This window comes from Rhododendron vialii, chromosome 10a (genome assembly GCF_030253575.1).
Source record: "Rhododendron vialii isolate Sample 1 chromosome 10a, ASM3025357v1".
Classification (NCBI taxonomy): Eukaryota; Viridiplantae; Streptophyta; class Magnoliopsida; order Ericales; family Ericaceae; genus Rhododendron; species Rhododendron vialii.
The window spans coordinates 6,168,433-6,185,102 of NC_080566.1; the positions used below are offsets into that span (position 1 = coordinate 6,168,433).

The following is a 16,670-nucleotide window of genomic DNA, read 5'->3' on the forward strand; positions in this document are numbered from 1 at the left end:
TTGTGCCATCTCCATTTGGCTTGATAAATTGATTTGCTACACACACTAATGTTATTGTTTTTTCAAATATATATTAGAAGAAAACTATAGGGTACACGTAAGAGCATCTCCAAAGGAAGAGTTAAGTGAAAGTGCTACATTATTTTAGTGTATATTCGACTTGGCGATCATCAATATAAAAAAAAAAATATTCCAAATTTAAAGGATGTAATATATTTAAAATTTAATAAATTGGTAGATTATGAGAATAATTTGAAGATGCCCTTGGAGTGGACTTGTTATAATGGATCTTCAATTTGCTGCATAGGTAAGCAAATTCTTTATTTGGTACAAAATTCTGCTTCTTCCCTTGAAGATGCTCTGCAGAGGCTCCAACCCGAGGCTTGCTGAGCGCTTCAACATTACTTGATCACTGGTTGTTGCTGTAAAAAGAAAATATAGTAGAGGATTCCAAATCAATTTAATTATTGAGCGGCATGAAATTGGTAATACGGCAGAAAAATTGAAGTGTGAAGTGTTGAATTTTCGGCAAAATCTTAGCCGATACGAATTGTTCAAGATTCCGAGTGAACTAGCTAGGGATTTTCTTGAGAAAATACGAGGTACTAGAAATGGAGATCTAATCACTAGAGGCTTTGTCCATAGTGGGGTGTTTGGAATTTTCCCATTTTTGCATTCTCGTTATCCCATTTTGGGTGTTTGGCACCCCATTATGAGAACTCATTCTGAAAGAATGGATTCATGAATTTTCACTTTAGAAGCAAAAACCCAAAATCAGGTTTGGAGGTGCTTTTCACATTTTTGCCTTTTCCCATTTTCTAGTCAATTATCAAAATACCCACTTCTCCCGCCTTTATTTATCAGTTTTGCCCCCCTCCTCTTATCCACTTATTTCCTCACCTGCTCACATGAACCGATGTTGGAATTTGTTGTTTCATTATTTTCCAAAATAAGGTTGTGTAATGTTGGACTTGTGTGTTTGTTTGTTTTTTTTTTTGCGCATCCTTTTTTTTTTTTTTGCTTCTGTTCCTACTGGGCGTGGTTTGTGTGTTTTTTTTTTTTTGGCCTCAATTGGTACTTTAATTTGTTTGCTAATATTAAAGGGTTTGTGTTTGTTTTATTGTTCTTTATATTATGAGATACTCCTATGTGTTTGGCGTTAAATTAAAGTTGTGGAATTTCTTATTTCAAATATTACTTGTAACATGGTCTTATTATTTAAATTCTAAAATACCAAATAAAAAATATCGAATGTCTTCCTTACACCTCACATATGAAAATAAAAAAAATAAATATTATAAAAAATATTTTAACACAATAATAACAGCCAAAGGCAAAAAGAAAACAAAATTTGTACACCTTTTAAAACAATAATAAAGGCCAAGGGCAACTTGGTAAAAAATCAATCCACAATTCATTTTCATTATTCATCTACCAAACACTACTACTTTTCCAAAATACATTCTGCACATATCTCCCAAACACTCTTTCATTCTCCAAAACACATTTTGACAATAATCCAAAAAGCCAAAAAATTGAAAATGAAAAGTCAAAAAATAGGCTCTCAAACACCCTTAGAATGTTAGCTGAGTTAAATTACTACGCAAGGTGTCGATACTCCCCTGATATCTCAACTCTAAAACCTCCTCGCACTTAGCTGCTGGTACAAGACTAATGGACTCAAAGTAGTGTTTTGGTTTAATCACCAAATTACATTGAGAGATAGCCACAGTACGTTCTACAAAACAAATCCATGCATGAAATTCAAAATTGAAATAAAAGATCTATTTTTTTGTTAATTTTTCTGTACCTAAATTTGAGAACTAACCCGAAGTAAGATTATAAAACACTGAAATATTTTGTTGAAAAAAAGGCCACTTGCTAGGCCAGTGCCCAGCGTCGAATGGTGAAGGTCAGCGCACTCTGTAGTGTGCAATTTGAGCCGTTTATCTCGACAATTAATAGTTCAAATAAGTTTGTTAACTCTTACCGGTAAGAATACATTTTGACTGCTAAAAGTCACCATCCAATCTGAATCATCAATCGGGAAAACGGATGGTCTGAATGATCACTACACCTTTGTAGGAATGATCACTACACCTCTGTAGGGACTTGCTCACTGCAGGTCCCCTGGTCGGGTCAGCGTGGGTCAAGACGAGTCCAAAGAATGCACAGATTGGATCAGTCAAAGCTTAATCTCCACCGCCCAAGTTTGGCAAAATGCACTGTCCAACTAGCTGACGTGATGTATCCAAACAAAAATATCTCATTATTACAAAAAAAAAAAATAATAAAATCTAGGGATCGACCTCGAAAATCAACCGTATGATTGTCAATTGTCTAAAATATTTCCTTTGCCACATAATTTCAGTTTACCATGAAAAGTAGTATTGTATTTTTTAAATAAAAAATAATGTAGTTTCGTGCATCATTTCTTGAATATATATACCAAGTTAGAAGATTGATTGAGATATTCGTAGTAATTTGAATGTACAAAGTCATTAAAAAAAATTTAATGAAGTGTGTGTATTGTAGTGGGAAGGATCCTTTCGTGTGGTTCAACATCTAACGTAAAATGAAATCAACCAATATTTCATTTAATTATTTAAATAATTTACTTTGTGCAAGTTGATATCTAAATTAATCATATAAAAATTTAGGGCAATCAAACATTTGAGGAAGTTTTGGTCAAAGTATTTCCTTTAACAATAATCAATGATCAAACTTTCATAATCCATTGCTCTTTTTATTTTTTTAGCTCGGCAAAAATTAGCATTGTTGGACTAGTTAGATTAGCACGTTACATGAGTTCAACTCCAAACACACCTTATAAAGGCTGGTGGAACAAAGGCCTCTCGGCCATGAATGATGCTTATATCAGGAAGTGCAAAATGAACTATGTAATTAAACGCTCAAATTCGAGAATGATGAGACGTTTTGCGTCAAATTAAATATTCCATGACCAAATTCTAACGGAAACGTTATTTTGATTCATATTATAGTGTTTCGTGGGAAAGAAAAAAAACAACCAAAAAACAAGAATCCGACCTACATGCAGTCTGGGTTTAGACCGAAAAGACCACTTCTTGCCATCGCAACTATTCAAAAGTATTTTCAATTTATGTTCATATTTATCGAAATATTCTTATCCGTAAAAAAAAATTAACTTATCGGCAAGATCGGTAATTATTATTTTTACTAAATTTGGACCACTAATTATTCAGGCGGACGATTTGAGATTTCAGAGAAGCCGAGTCGAAAAAGGCAAATATCTATGTGGAGTTGTGGACCATATGCCAGTCGAGCAAATTGTGATAAGGTAGTCCGAGTGATCCTTCATTCCTTGTAGTCCGGTTCTTGTAACTTCAGACGTTGGAGAGAGAGAGAGAGAGAGAGAGAGAGAGAGAGAGAGAGAGAGAGAATGTTTGAGCACATAACAACAATTGAATTGGCAGGATACGGGGTGGGCGCCTTCCTCTTGTGTGCCACCATCTCTGCCCCCAAAATCGACTCCCTCATTTCTACTTCCCAGCGAAGGTACAAACGTCTTCTTATTTAGTCCCTCGTTTACAGTTTGATTCTGGGGTTCTGTTTATTTCATCCAATTGGCTTCATCTGCTACCGGAAAAACCCCGTTGAAAACCCAGCTGGGTCTTGCTCTATCTCCTGTGTTCTTTACTTTGACAATTTTTCTGAAATGTCAATGAATGGAAATGATATTGATGGGTTAACCGACGTTCAATTCAGAAAATTTTCGGTTTCTGATTTGGTTTTAGTTATGGAATCAAGTTTCTTTGTAGTAGTCTGTGATTGGACTGCACCCGGCGGTATGTGTGATGCTAGCCGTCCAAAAATGTTTTTAATGGTTAGAGTTTCTTTTCTACCGGGGAGGAATCTTTTAAGAATCTGCACGGTTGATTGCCCAGATGGACATCTCAAATGAAAAATCTAGTGGTAATGTGATCGGATGAATCAAGGGAGAGCAAAAGTACAGTCACAAGAATCACAGCACAAGAAAAAGGGTAATTGGGAGATACCTAATTGCTTGTACTTGAGTTAAATGCACGTAGGCCGAAATTATATGTTGGGCTGATAAACTGGGTGAGCAATGAATTATTCAAACTTGGTTTCCAAACTTAACGAGTTTTATCAATATGTGATTGGCTTGTTTATCAGGACAGCCAATTTCAAACATTATTTCATCGAGCTGATCTCCCCTAGATCGAATGTTTAAACATCTTGACTTGAACGAGTAGAGTAATAGCTTGGTTTGAAAGCTTAACTAGTTTGTTTTTGTGACAAACCAATGACCTCGAACTCTAGTAGCTTCGTCATTTACCAACCTTAATTAGATGATTTCTTCAAGCTTTTTCCAGGAAAATGATTTGAACGTACCCACTCAAAGTTGAATGTATCTGATATCCGATGTCTATACATATGTCCCACTCGAGTCTAGGTATAGTTCTTTGTCACAATTTCTGTCGATTCTGTATCTTTGAACTTCTGGTGTCTCAATGGCGGGTGGTTTTAAGCTTGATATGTAACATATGTTATTGGCGTGCTTGATTCTTGCCCTCTGTTAAAAGTGGGCATATTCTATCTTTCCCTTTTCATGTGGTTATTCTTTTGTTCTTTGCCTATCATTGGGGTTAGTTTTCTGTATATGATTTTGAAGATCAAGAATTCTGAATTCCATCCCAATGTTTTTGTGGGAATTTAGGTCTCAATCTGCCTCAAACCGCTCTGTTGATGAAATGGCTTCTATTGAACTTACATATTTTCGTTTAAAAAAAATAAAGTGTCTGAAGTATGGAGTTTTGCTTTTCAATCAAATGTATGGAGAACTTAAGTTTCCCATTTGATTTTCCTTGAATTGTTGAACTCCTTTTGTGGACACTGAATGAATAGCTGGTTCTGTCTTGCAAAAATTGTGAAAACTGAAGGCAATTGACAACATACATTATCATACGACGCAAATAATTGTTAGCAGAAATGGTAATCTTTTGGCTGTAAATTATCGTAGGAACTGGAGTTTGTCTTTGCAAATCCCCCGAGTAATATGTTGATAAGATTTTCATAATGTTTTTCGACGTATTAAACAGATATCGACTTATTGCCATCATGCTCATTGCCCATGCAAGCTAAGTTTTTACCAAGATGTGTCTGCATCTTGTTTTGTACATTCCAATAGATTACATTTTAAAAGTTTGAAGCTGAGGTGAAAGAAGGTTGATTTTTTTTTTGTTTTTTGCTCAAACATGAATTTAATATACGAATTTTATTCTAGTAATATGCATTTAAATGTTGTTTCAACTTTAGATTTCCCGATAAGAGTTTGAGTATATCACCGCACCTGCTAAGTACACTCTCCATCCATGTGCTGCTCCCTAAATCTGCAGCTCAATGGGAATGTGCAAAAGATGTGGTGATCTGAAGATGATAGCATGCTCGGGATGTAAAGGATTAGGACTAATCAAAGAAGGTGGACCATTCAACATTATTCCAGTCGATAACGTTTATCAGTCGAAGATGAGATCCATAGGGTGCACCAAATGTCAATCTAGAGGGAGCTTCAGCTGTCCTGAATGCGCTAACCTTAGCGAGAATTGATAACATCTCTTTGCACTTTTGTACCATCGAATATAATAACATTTTGCTTTTCTGTTCCAGAAGATACATGCAAGTTAAAAATGTGATACCACTGTTTTATATGCAATCTTTATAATCCATAAGGTGTACATTTTAATTATCTCTAACTTTCCTTACTATCAATTTGCTGCCTGAGGTGTAATCTTAACATCAGTGACTTCAATTGGTGACCTTGTTCGTTTTAGGATTTGGATTTTGTATAATGAGTGGAGAGAGAGAGAGGTTGTTGGAAACTATGCGCAGAGAGAAAATTCGAAATTCAACTCTGAAGAGTATGTTCGGCTAACAAGTCCAACTCTGAAGAGTATGTTCGGTCTTGTGCAAGTCAGGTAGCACAAGCTACCCACCAAGCTCTTGGAAGGGAAAACAGAGAACCTTGGGCCATGGCTTACGTCCCTGCCCTTAAAAGATGGGAGTTTCTGCAGGACCCACCTCGCCGTCCCACTCCTTCATGTCAGTTTTTATTCTCAGCAGCTATGGACGACGTCCCCAGGCCATATGTCGTGCCAGTCGTGGTGGAATTGGATGATGGTATTGCCAATGAATAGGAAAAATCGGATGATGGTATCCTTCAAATCTACAGGCTTGGTAACTACAGGGTTGATACCAAGCTGTGGGAGGAACCCCAAAAGTTCTCTCTTTTTAAACGGCAACCACGCCCTAAAATTCTTGATAGCCCGTGCCTAGGGATCCATTTGATTAGCGAGATAATGATAGAAAGTGCAATAAAAAGAAAATTTTATTTTCTTATGAGAATCAACTATTCTAACTTTTTTATTTTCTTGTAAAACTTTCATCTTAATCAAACGAATGTAAGAAAAAAAAAATCATATTTTCTTTTTCTTTTACTTCATTTTCTTGCATTTTCATTTTTTATTATAATTTTCTCGCTAATCAAACGGACCCTGGGGTTTGTTCGCTATTTAAGTATTGGAGAGAGAGAGAGAGTGTGTGTGTCTCAAATCGGCATTACCATCGCCATCAATGTCGTCATCTTTCTCACCTTCACCATTATCATCGTCATCCTCTTCTTCTGTGGCGGAGAAAACCACCGTTGTTTTTGTAGAGGACCAGTGGTAAGCAGGCGTGGTACGCTTTAGACATCTCCGACGAACCCAAGCACAATCTAAGCATTCCTCCTGCTTATCTCAAGTACGGTACCTACTTAAGTCCTTCCATTCACGAAGAAGAACCAGCTATAGAGCGTGCCAATCGCGCACGCGTAGCGATTTTACCAAAAGACGATGTTCATGGGGTAGATAGCTAGCTGGGCCATTTTGGGCTCTATTTTATAACGTATTGCACAGTTGCTGAGGAATGATCAGTTAGTATGCGATCAAACCTGAGGAGAAACGGGCAATTCGGTCTACCGCATTGACCTATGCCTTCGGAATTGGATGATGGTATCGACAGTAAACGTGATGGTAGACTTCAAATCTACAGGGTTGATACCAAGCTTTGGGAGGAACCCCAAAACTTTGAAAACAAACTCGGTTCTGAGTTATGGGATTTAGTGGAACACCCCGCGGCTGTTGACAACAAGCTGTAATGGTTTAGCATCCATGGCAACAACCTTGCTGGGTACAATTTAGCGTTGAAGGCGTGGTTCAGGGGCCGTGTTCCTATTCATGACCACGGAGACTATTTCAGTGACAGACTTAGTTGCTAGTTACGCTCGCCCGCACTTGGCTCATCTGGGTCATGGGTGGTGGCCACAAGTTCTGCTTGGTTTGGGTTTCGGTGTTGCGGCTTAGTTTCTGGGATAAAGAATTTCCGGGGTTCCTTGCTTGTGTAAGCACCTGCTTCTCTTCTTTTTAATACTTGTGTATGTATCTCTACAGGGGCCCGTTCGGACAAATAAGCCACAATGGCTTATTTTTTGTCCTTATTCAAATTTTTTTTGTATCACTTGGCTTATCATCACATGACGAGGAATCTAAAAACTAAAAAATTTTGACCGAAATCTAATTTTTTTTGAATAAAGACGAAAAAATTGGCTTATTGATTTATTTTCGTCTTTATTCAAAAAAAATTGGATTTCGGTCAAATTTTTTTACTTTTTAGATTCCTCTTGTCGTGAGGATGCAATAATCCCAAAAAAATTACAATAAGTCAAGTGATACAAAAAAAATTTGAATAAGGACAAAAAATAAGCCACTTTGGCTTATTTGTCAGTCTTATTTTGGGTATTGTTCGTACATCCAAAGAAGGGTTGATTCATAATGTCAAGTTTCCTACAGTTTTAAATTAACTTGTCAATGATCGCACAGGGCTCGCAACTAGGCCTGTCAATGGACCGGATCCGATCCGAAAAATTCGATCCGGATCCGGATCCGAATCCGATAACATCGATCCGATAATCCGATAATCCGGATCCGGTAATTCAATACGGATCCGGGTCGGATCGGATTAAATCCGTTATCAATCCGAATCCGAACTTTATTTTTTTTTAAAATTTTAATTTTTTTTAAAAAAATAGTAAAATTTTTATTTTGAAAAAAAAAATGTTTAAGAAGTTGTATTTTTATTTTAAATTTTTTAATTTTTTTTTCTGAAAATAAATTTTTTTTGAAAAAAAAAATTGTATTTTTTTGAAAAAAATATTTTTTTTTGGCTAAAATTTTTGAAGTAAAAAAAGTTTCCGGATCGGATTCGGATTTTCGGATCGGATCCGGATTTTTCGGATTCGGATCCGGATTCTCACTATCGGATTTGAGTCTTATCGGATCCGGATCGGATTGTGTTTTATCGGATTCGGATCCGGATCCGGATCTGTCGGATCCGGATCGAATCCGGCCCATTGACAGGCCTACTCGCAACCCCGGTCGATTAGAAGATATAATTGGCAGTGACTTATCAATGGTCGCACAGGCCGCGCAACTCTGGTCGATAAGAAGAACCATTAAAAGCATCTCCAGAAACTGTATAGCACTAGTAACAACTTCCAATTAGTTAGATCAACAGAATAGCAAAATGCAAAAGCTGCACTCATTGGATCCCTGACGGATTTTTTCCATCAACAATAATAGAAAACTTCTAATCGAGTTGCAGTTATTATCCCAGTCTCCTTGAGCCCGTTCGTTTTGGGATTTTGGATTTAGATTTGTAGGTAATGAGTGTAGAGAGAAATAGAGTAATGATTGGAAATACTAGGCTCTCCATTTAGTTATAGTAGATTCGCTTGATAGTAAGATTTTGGTTTATCCGCGTATACATTTTTATCTCGCATTTTATGGCTGTTATGCTAATAGGTGTTGATTATTATAGGGATGGATACATTGGGATGCAGTGACTCCGAAGTCATCATGCACAGTCATGGTGCGTTGGTATATTTGATGTTTCTTTCTTAATTCGAAGATAAATGGTGCATAGAATTTTTAGATAAACTTAGATGACCGAGGCAAAAAACCTCGAAAGTTGTTATAATAGAATGGAACTGCATATATCCCCCAGACTCCTCATTAGTTGGTCATTAAACTGATGTAAACCTTCTCCTCATGATTGTTTGTTGTATCATGCATCCTTAGAGGAAGAGGGGAAATTATTCAGTAATTCCTGTGTATACTTCCTCTCCTCACATAATGTGTTTTTTTTTGGTGGCCGGTTTTTTGTGTGGTTGTCCTGGATTCAGTGATCGCATGTTTGGCCACTTTTGGAAAAAGTGTCTTTTCCTCGGAGACGTGGAGGGTAGACGTCCAGACGCTCTTTTCTTTCTGTTCTTCTATTCAAGTGATCTGCAGTGTCTTTGCTTAATTAAGGATGTTTCATGAAGGGGGGGGGGGGGGGGGGGGGGGGGGGGGGGGGACGCAGCAGAAAACTTTTAACTAGTATTTGTTTTTGTAACAGGTGACACAGTACTACGGAGTTCATAGGTCTTTGATTTTTATGCATTCAGAACAGGACAATGTTTTGTTTGCAGCCCTTGTTCTCCAGCTTGCTTTCCGATCTCACCATCAACTCGCCTCTCCAGAGCTCTCTGATTCACAATTCTTGTTCCACACCCGGAACCACAACCTCAGGAATTGTGTTCGAAGCTTATTTCAAATTTCTGATAAAGTTCTGGTTTGTTTTACGAATCTAGCTATCGATTAGAAGCCCTATTACAGCAGTGGTGAGTTCACCAAACCTGAATAAAGTTGGCACGTTTTCTGCCAATTTAGATAAATTGAGGGGATTTGTAGTGATTTGAAAAATAAAATTTTCATCCATGTATTTCCTTCCCGTGGCCGATTATGTGGTTGATTTTTGTGTCCAAAGAAAGCATATCTGCATCAACTCAAGAAAATAAGACAATCCATGGGGGAAAAAGGGAAAGAAGAGCAGTTCACCAAATGGGCACAAATAGTGGCCATTCTTCCTTTTCTGGTAATCACATACAGTGACCATTCTATTCCGGCTTCACATGTTTTTCACCATCACCGTATCAAACGGAACTGCACCACTGGCCGTGAAAATGCAAAGTGAAAAAGGATGTGAGCCAAAGGGTAGAAACATATTGATAAAGTTACGTTTTGAAAAAACACTATACAAGCAATTTATCGACACACTGGTATTTACAAGGACTATACACCTTGGCTTCCGGTTAACTATTCCCCGTTCGCTTTTGTTGTTGCCAGTTCTTTTGTTGTGGTAAGTTGTAACTGGTTTCTTCCACGACATAGACCTTACGAGTCATCATGTCGTCTCATCGAATACCATCACCTACAAAAGCCAAGAAAATGAAGCCAAATTCTTATTACTAAGATAATCAGATACCAATTTTTAAAAAAAGAAAGATAATCAAATACCAGCATACTTGCAAACTTAAATTCCTGAGTTACATATATCTATCAATGATTATCTAGATTTCAGCTAGGCAATGGGCTCAAAGACCCACTAGCTCAAAGAAAAGAAGCAATGACTGCCAATAAAGTCACAAAGCTAGTATGGCAAGAATTCGTTTTTCTAGACAGAAGACATATCGAACAAGCATATATTCAAGCTTAAAAATGTTTCCAACTCCAAATATGGCATCACTTATAATGGATGTGCAGGATCTTGTAAATGAACAGATTTCACGAGGTCACCAATCTCAGCAAAGATAATCTCATAACAGCTCATTCCTCGTATGTAAAAGTACAAAACTGGATTTTGGAATTAGTTCCCTGTATATTTGGCCCGCTCCTTCCATGAGTTCCAAAATTGCATGTCCACAGATATAGGAGTTCACTAACTTTGATCAGATTGCATCAACAATGCAACTGAATAGCGATAGGAATTGCCTCCGTATACCGATAACCAATTGCGCCTTCACCATATACCCACAATTATTGGTGGGGAAATAGCAATTGGGCACAAACATTGAAATAATTCACTGACATGTTCAGCAGAATTGGATGCTTACTATCCTACCCATGAAATTGGTGTTTTCATCCATTAATTCAAAAACTGTCACATCAGCTTGTTTGTCACCAATGAAAGTTTTGTCCATCATCTCCACAATATTTTTGTCTTAAAAGTATCTGGATTATCAAAATAGCCATAGTTCAAAGAATAAACAAGAATATCATAATGGGTTTTACTTTGAAAAAGCCGCTTGGTGCATTACTCTAGAAACTGAAACCTTGAGCCACAGCCAATATAAAAGTGTGGATGATGACTTCTCTAACACGAACCATCAAACTCCGGCAAAAATATTTCCAAATCACTGTAATAGTTGGATATAAACCGTATAGCCATACTCAACAAATTGTTTCAGACCTCAATCAATTTCATCAGACACAAACCCTTTTTCTTCTAATCTAAACTTAATGCTCCGGACCTCAATCAATTTTTTCAATCAGGAAGGTTGCGGGGACAGAGACTTTTGAAGGAACGGTAGTCCACAAACTTGGTCCTGACATCACAATAGCTGTCCAGCTGATAAACATCAAAGTATCTAACACAAATCTGATCCTTCATGTTTTGCAACCGCTACATCCAACTCGTTGCTGCTGGTTGAATATTTAAATACTGGCAGTATTTTGCATTCTATCATCTAAAAAATAATGCAATCTCCATCAAGAGCAAGAAAAACAAATTAAAAACAAAGGTATGTTCGCAAAAAGGTTGCTCTCAAGCCAAATTCATTCAAATTTTCTAGGAACAATAAAATCCTATAGTAGACTTATTCGGTTTGTTTCCATAAACTTCTTTGTTTTACAGCAGAAAGGTACACTGCTAATCTCAGAATTTTCTGTTTTGAACATGGGTTGTAGGGGGCTCGCCCAGGAATCACTATTATATCAGGTTGTGTAATTGGCTCTTTCTAATAAGACTTATTCGGTATTAGATAGGGTCTTAGAAGTAAAAAATCTAGCTTCCTACACCGAATCCTAGTCATAGTTAGTGTAGGAAGCATACTAGTCCTTGTTCTCCAGCTTGGATTTGAAACTTTGAAGCTGATAATAAGATGTGATGCAAAGGAGACCCCAGGTGAGATGCCAAGAATTTTCATGTTCCATCCTCTTTTCCACAATGTATTCCAATTTAAGGCCTCTAAAAAACCAAGAACTTGATTTGAACTACTTTCATTCTGCTTTTAACCTTCGATTGGTCAAGCCTATCATCCTCCACCTATACAACAGTAGCACATAAAAAACAGAGAATCTAAAACATTACTGATCTAGGGTACAGTTCACAGTACCCAGAACAGACAGAGAAAGTGTCAAATATCCCAATTTTTCATGCCTAACCCATGAGAAGATGGCAGTATTTAGAGTACAAATTAATCTTGCTTTTAAGTCATCGAGATGAGAACTTACAACCAAAGAGAAAAGGATTACCTTGCCACAGACTGGACAGCTTTCACTTCTCTCCATCCACTCATAAATGCAACCCAGATGGAAATGATGTGAGCATTTTGTAATTATCTTGGGGTTTTCTGTAGTATATTCTGCATATAGAATGGATGAAAAAAAAATTTAGGATGGCGTTTTTACGAACCACAACTATATTTGTCATCACCAATTTAGCTTCAAGGATCTTTGATTTGTTGTCACCATAGATTTCAAAATTTGGGCATAAAGAAAAGCAGGCATGATCTTGGGTTAAAAGTTAAAACTTAAAAAGTGGGAACTATCGCTTTAATTGTAGGTGAGCAATAATAGTTAAATACTTGTCAGAAAATAAAAAGAAAGTAGCTGATCAAAAAGAAAAAAAGAAAAAAAAAAGTAAAGGGAAAGCATACCCAGCATGATAAGCATTATCCCTTACAACATTGAGTATCAAAATATAGATAATTGAAAAGATACACAAGATAGGCCCTCGTACTCGATTTAGACTACGAAGGAAGTAAAACACAAGCAAAAGTTTGCAACCTGAATCGATAACACACATGACTCGTCTACAAATCCTTTATTACATGTAAGCTTGAGAAATCGAAATTGATTTCCAACTAATGCAAGCAATGTAACTACCAATCAAATCCAACATACTACAAGTAGGAACACAGACGTTTGATCTATAGTATAATAGTATGTTAACCTAACTACAAGGCTCACACTAAAAATAAATAAAACACATCTACTTATTTCACCTTCAAGGCATGTTGGGCAGACATCTTCATCATCTGAAGAAGAATAAATAGGCGTAAATCCAGTTGTTGCTTTAGTTGCGGAGAGCTTGAATGAAGACTTGGTTTGGTACTCCTTTGATCCTTCTTCGCATGTAGATTGATTCCACTTGTCTCCAGTATTCAGAGGTACTGAATCCACATTGGTATCACTTCTTAGTGGTTCAGTTTCCTCTTGTGAATGACTTGATCCCTTCTCCCGCCTCGAGACCAGTCCGTCTCTTGGTAAGCGGACATATCGAGGATCAGCATCATAAGGTAAAGGCCTTGGAGGCGATCGGTACATATCAGAAAGAGAGTTGTCAAATGATGCTGTAGAAGTCAAAGAAGCAGTCCCCTGAATAGTTGAAGGAATGGCGTGTTCTTCCCCTCTTCGAAATAGCGATGTATACTACAAAGGAAAAGAGACAATTTAACAGAAGAAGTAGAAATTTGAAGTGGGGGGAATGCAGAGGTTAATTTCTTTTATGAAGCTTAGTGTTCCCCCTTATCAAAATCTAGCTGGTTGCAACGTAATTGGTTCATTTAACGGTTTTGCCACAAACAATTGGTCCCACATGTTGCAATTCTTGATCTAAGACTTCCACTAGCTAAAGTCCTCTATTCAATCCCAGAAAATTGCCACAGTCAAAAGCACTACTGTGCAATCACCACTCCTGTTCAAAAATTTGTCTTTCATTCCTTTCCTCTCCATTTTCATTTGCCAAGGCGAGACTAAGACTATAGTATTGTACATTCTTCAAGCGCTCCAATGGACACAAAACAGCTATTTCTTACGGTGCCTAGGTTAGACGATCTAAATATGTCCAACAGCCTTAAAAATGTCGATCATTCCACATGTAGAGCATTCCACTTCCAAGTGGCATCATCTACGCAACTATTTGAACTACAATTTGTTAAGTCAGACTTTGTCAATTCTTTCCGAGTGGTAAATGATAGAGGACAAGAAATCGGAGCATTCTAAGTGGAACCAGTATTATTAGGCACATTAGTAGGACTGGAGTATTTTCAATGTTTTGCACAAGATGATTTTAATTTAGGTCATGCCGTAAGTACAGCAATAAAAGAATCCCGAGAAGTTAAACAGCAATAAGAACTGTAAACTATACCACATGTGAGAAGTTCTGTATAAAGCAACGAAGGCATAAACAGTTTCTATAAACTGAACTGTTTGGAGTGACATAATCTTCGCAATCCTCTCGCAAACAACAGCAAACAGAACCCATAATACCAGCCGCAGTAAGCCTTTGTCCCTTGAAACCCTCTGCAAGTCTTCCAATCTCATAAACAAACCCAAAAGTGCCAAGCCTTCACGTCAAGAAAGCAACTTCGTGGCAACAAAAATATTAAGATACAGCGGAATAATGAGAGAGGATGCTAAGCTCACAAAGTTTCACCGACTCCGTGAACAAGTACCCTCTCTCTTACTTAGAGACAAAGCCCCAAACCCTTCCTCCACGAAGAACTCAAATAACAGCCCCACTATTCCATCACCTGTTAATTATACAATAAAGATTGTAAGAAATAAGAATCATCTACTAGAGAAAACCAGTGATATCCGCAAAGCAAACTAACAAAACTTGCAGGCTTGCAGCTAAAACTCTCGGAAGAAATTCCAATTTCATGAACTTAGGAAAAAACCCATCAACAAAGTAATGAGACCTTCGAAATCCAATTTCATGAACTTCTATAGATAATGCAAATACTCACAATTCTAAGCAAAATATGAGTCTTTCTGGCTAAGCAAGCAGGCACAAATTTATCATGAACACAAGTATCCAAGATATAACCAACACAGAAAATCCAAAACACCGCGCGATCATATTAATTGCGAAGTTTTTTTTAAGAAAACTGAAGATTCCTTTCCAGGCCCTTCAATATTGGTTAAACGGAACACTTTACTCTAACCCCAAACGTAATGGACCAAAAAAATGGGAATTCCTGAATGATTACAGTTCTTCACCAAATCATCGAGCAACAAAACAACTCTGTGAACACATTAACTACCCAAAACTGGAAATTCAAAAAGAACCACTTCCTCTAAAAGTGAAAAGCTTTCCTCTAAACTAACATAAGAACATTCAGAAAAATGTGAAATGTTACCCAAAGCTGGAATAGCTATTCCGACAATTAACCAATAAAAAATCAACCAACCCAACTCAGATTAGACATAAGATTCCCCAAAACTGGAATAGCAATTTTATCACGAATACCCGTATCCAAGAGATAATCAACACAGAACATCCTAACACCGCGCTCTCAAGTTAATTGATCAAGTTTTTTAGGAAAATAGAAGATTCTTTTCCAGGCCCTTCAGCATTGGTTAAAGGGGACACTTTACTCTAACCCAAATATAATGGACCGAAAAAATGGGAATTCCTGCATGATTACAGTTCTTCATCAGATCATCCAGCAACAAACCCATTCGGTTAACATATTAAATTACCCAAAACTGGAACTTCAAAAAGAATCACTTTGCCTTTCTTCTAAACCCACATAATAACATTCAAAAAAATGTGAAATTTTCAAGTGATTACAGCTATTTCAACAATCACCCAATAAAAAATCTACAAACCCATTTCGGATTACACAAAAAATTCCCCAAAACTGGAATAGAAACAGGAGCCACGACCAACAAAAAAATCTACCCAGAAATAAAAACTGATCAATTAAACAAAGCAGACCCATTTCAGGTTAGATTTAACAACGATCGGAACCTTTTAAATACCTTATCATAAACAAAAGAAAGGAAAGATAAACGTGCAAACAGGTTTGGTAAGAAAAGTACCTTGAGAGAGTTTTACAAGTGAGGGAAAAGAGAAGGCAGAAATTATTCGATTCCCAGAAGAGAGAGAGAGAGGGAGAGAGAGAGAACCCAAATCAGATGGTCCGGATTTTAGAAATGGAATGGAGGAAAGTTGGATTCTTGGGGCGTGAAAAGCGATGAAAGGGCGGAATTAAAGCGATCGTCTCTTCTCTGGGGGTGGTGGGTGTGGGTGATAGAATAACAATCAATAATCAGTTTTCAAGCATAGGAAAAAGTGTTGAAAGGAGCATAATATTTTTATTTTGTGGTTGTAAGCCTGTTTTGTAGCCAGAAAACAAAGTCATCGCGTGTGATTAACGTCTGAACTAGGAACCTGAAAAGTGTCTTTTTTTAATTTCATCGAAAGAAAGCCAACATCATATGAGCACCGGGACAATGGCGCTGTGATGTAAGCTGAGCACTTGAATATTATCTCGCTCGTATACTCGGGTTTGAGGCCGAAAAACCTTCCTCTGCGAATGTAAGAAATGAGGGACATAATGTAGCTTAGTATAGGAGGTAGAGAATGGCAATTGGCAATAAAATCTGAACAAATTTTTATTTATTTATTATAACTCGGGTGTCCAGATCACCATAGAAAATCTTAACACTTAGACTTGACGT

General features: G+C 37.2%; 3 protein-coding genes across 5 annotated transcripts; 2 read left to right on the forward strand and 1 right to left on the reverse strand.

Moving 5' to 3' along the window:
- Positions 1 to 3,331: 3,331 nt before the first annotated feature.
- Positions 3,332 to 5,727, forward strand: LOC131304517 (uncharacterized). The gene is made up of 2 exons (XM_058331764.1): positions 3,332 to 3,537; positions 5,400 to 5,727. The coding sequence occupies exons 1-2, from the start codon at positions 3,422 to 3,424 to the stop codon at positions 5,608 to 5,610; spliced, it is 327 nt and encodes a 108-aa protein (XP_058187747.1). The 5' UTR covers positions 3,332 to 3,421; the 3' UTR covers positions 5,611 to 5,727.
- Positions 5,728 to 7,350: 1,623 nt separating this feature from the next.
- LOC131302792 (uncharacterized) lies at positions 7,351 to 9,957 on the forward strand. Its single transcript, XM_058329588.1, has 3 exons — positions 7,351 to 7,440; positions 8,917 to 8,967; positions 9,496 to 9,957. Exons 1-3 carry the CDS (start codon positions 7,351 to 7,353, stop codon positions 9,739 to 9,741), a joined length of 387 nt encoding a protein of 128 aa, XP_058185571.1. The 3' UTR covers positions 9,742 to 9,957.
- A 15-nt stretch (positions 9,958 to 9,972) lies between these two features.
- On the reverse strand, positions 9,973 to 16,442 carry LOC131304518 (E3 ubiquitin-protein ligase At3g02290-like). 3 transcript variants are annotated; one of them, XM_058331765.1, is made up of 5 exons: positions 16,029 to 16,442; positions 14,350 to 14,734; positions 13,205 to 13,631; positions 12,453 to 12,562; positions 9,973 to 10,350 (listed from the first exon to the last, which is right to left on the reverse strand). In XM_058331765.1, exons 2-5 carry the CDS (start codon positions 14,464 to 14,466, stop codon positions 10,324 to 10,326), a joined length of 681 nt encoding a protein of 226 aa, XP_058187748.1. In that variant the 5' UTR covers positions 14,467 to 14,734; positions 16,029 to 16,442; the 3' UTR covers positions 9,973 to 10,323. The 3 variants fall into 3 exon arrangements, with proteins under 3 accessions (XP_058187748.1, XP_058187751.1, XP_058187750.1); XM_058331768.1 differs by having other exon boundaries at positions 16,116 to 16,315; XM_058331767.1 differs by lacking the exon at positions 16,029 to 16,442 and adding an exon at positions 15,969 to 15,991.
- Between the last annotated feature and the right edge of the window lie 228 nt (positions 16,443 to 16,670).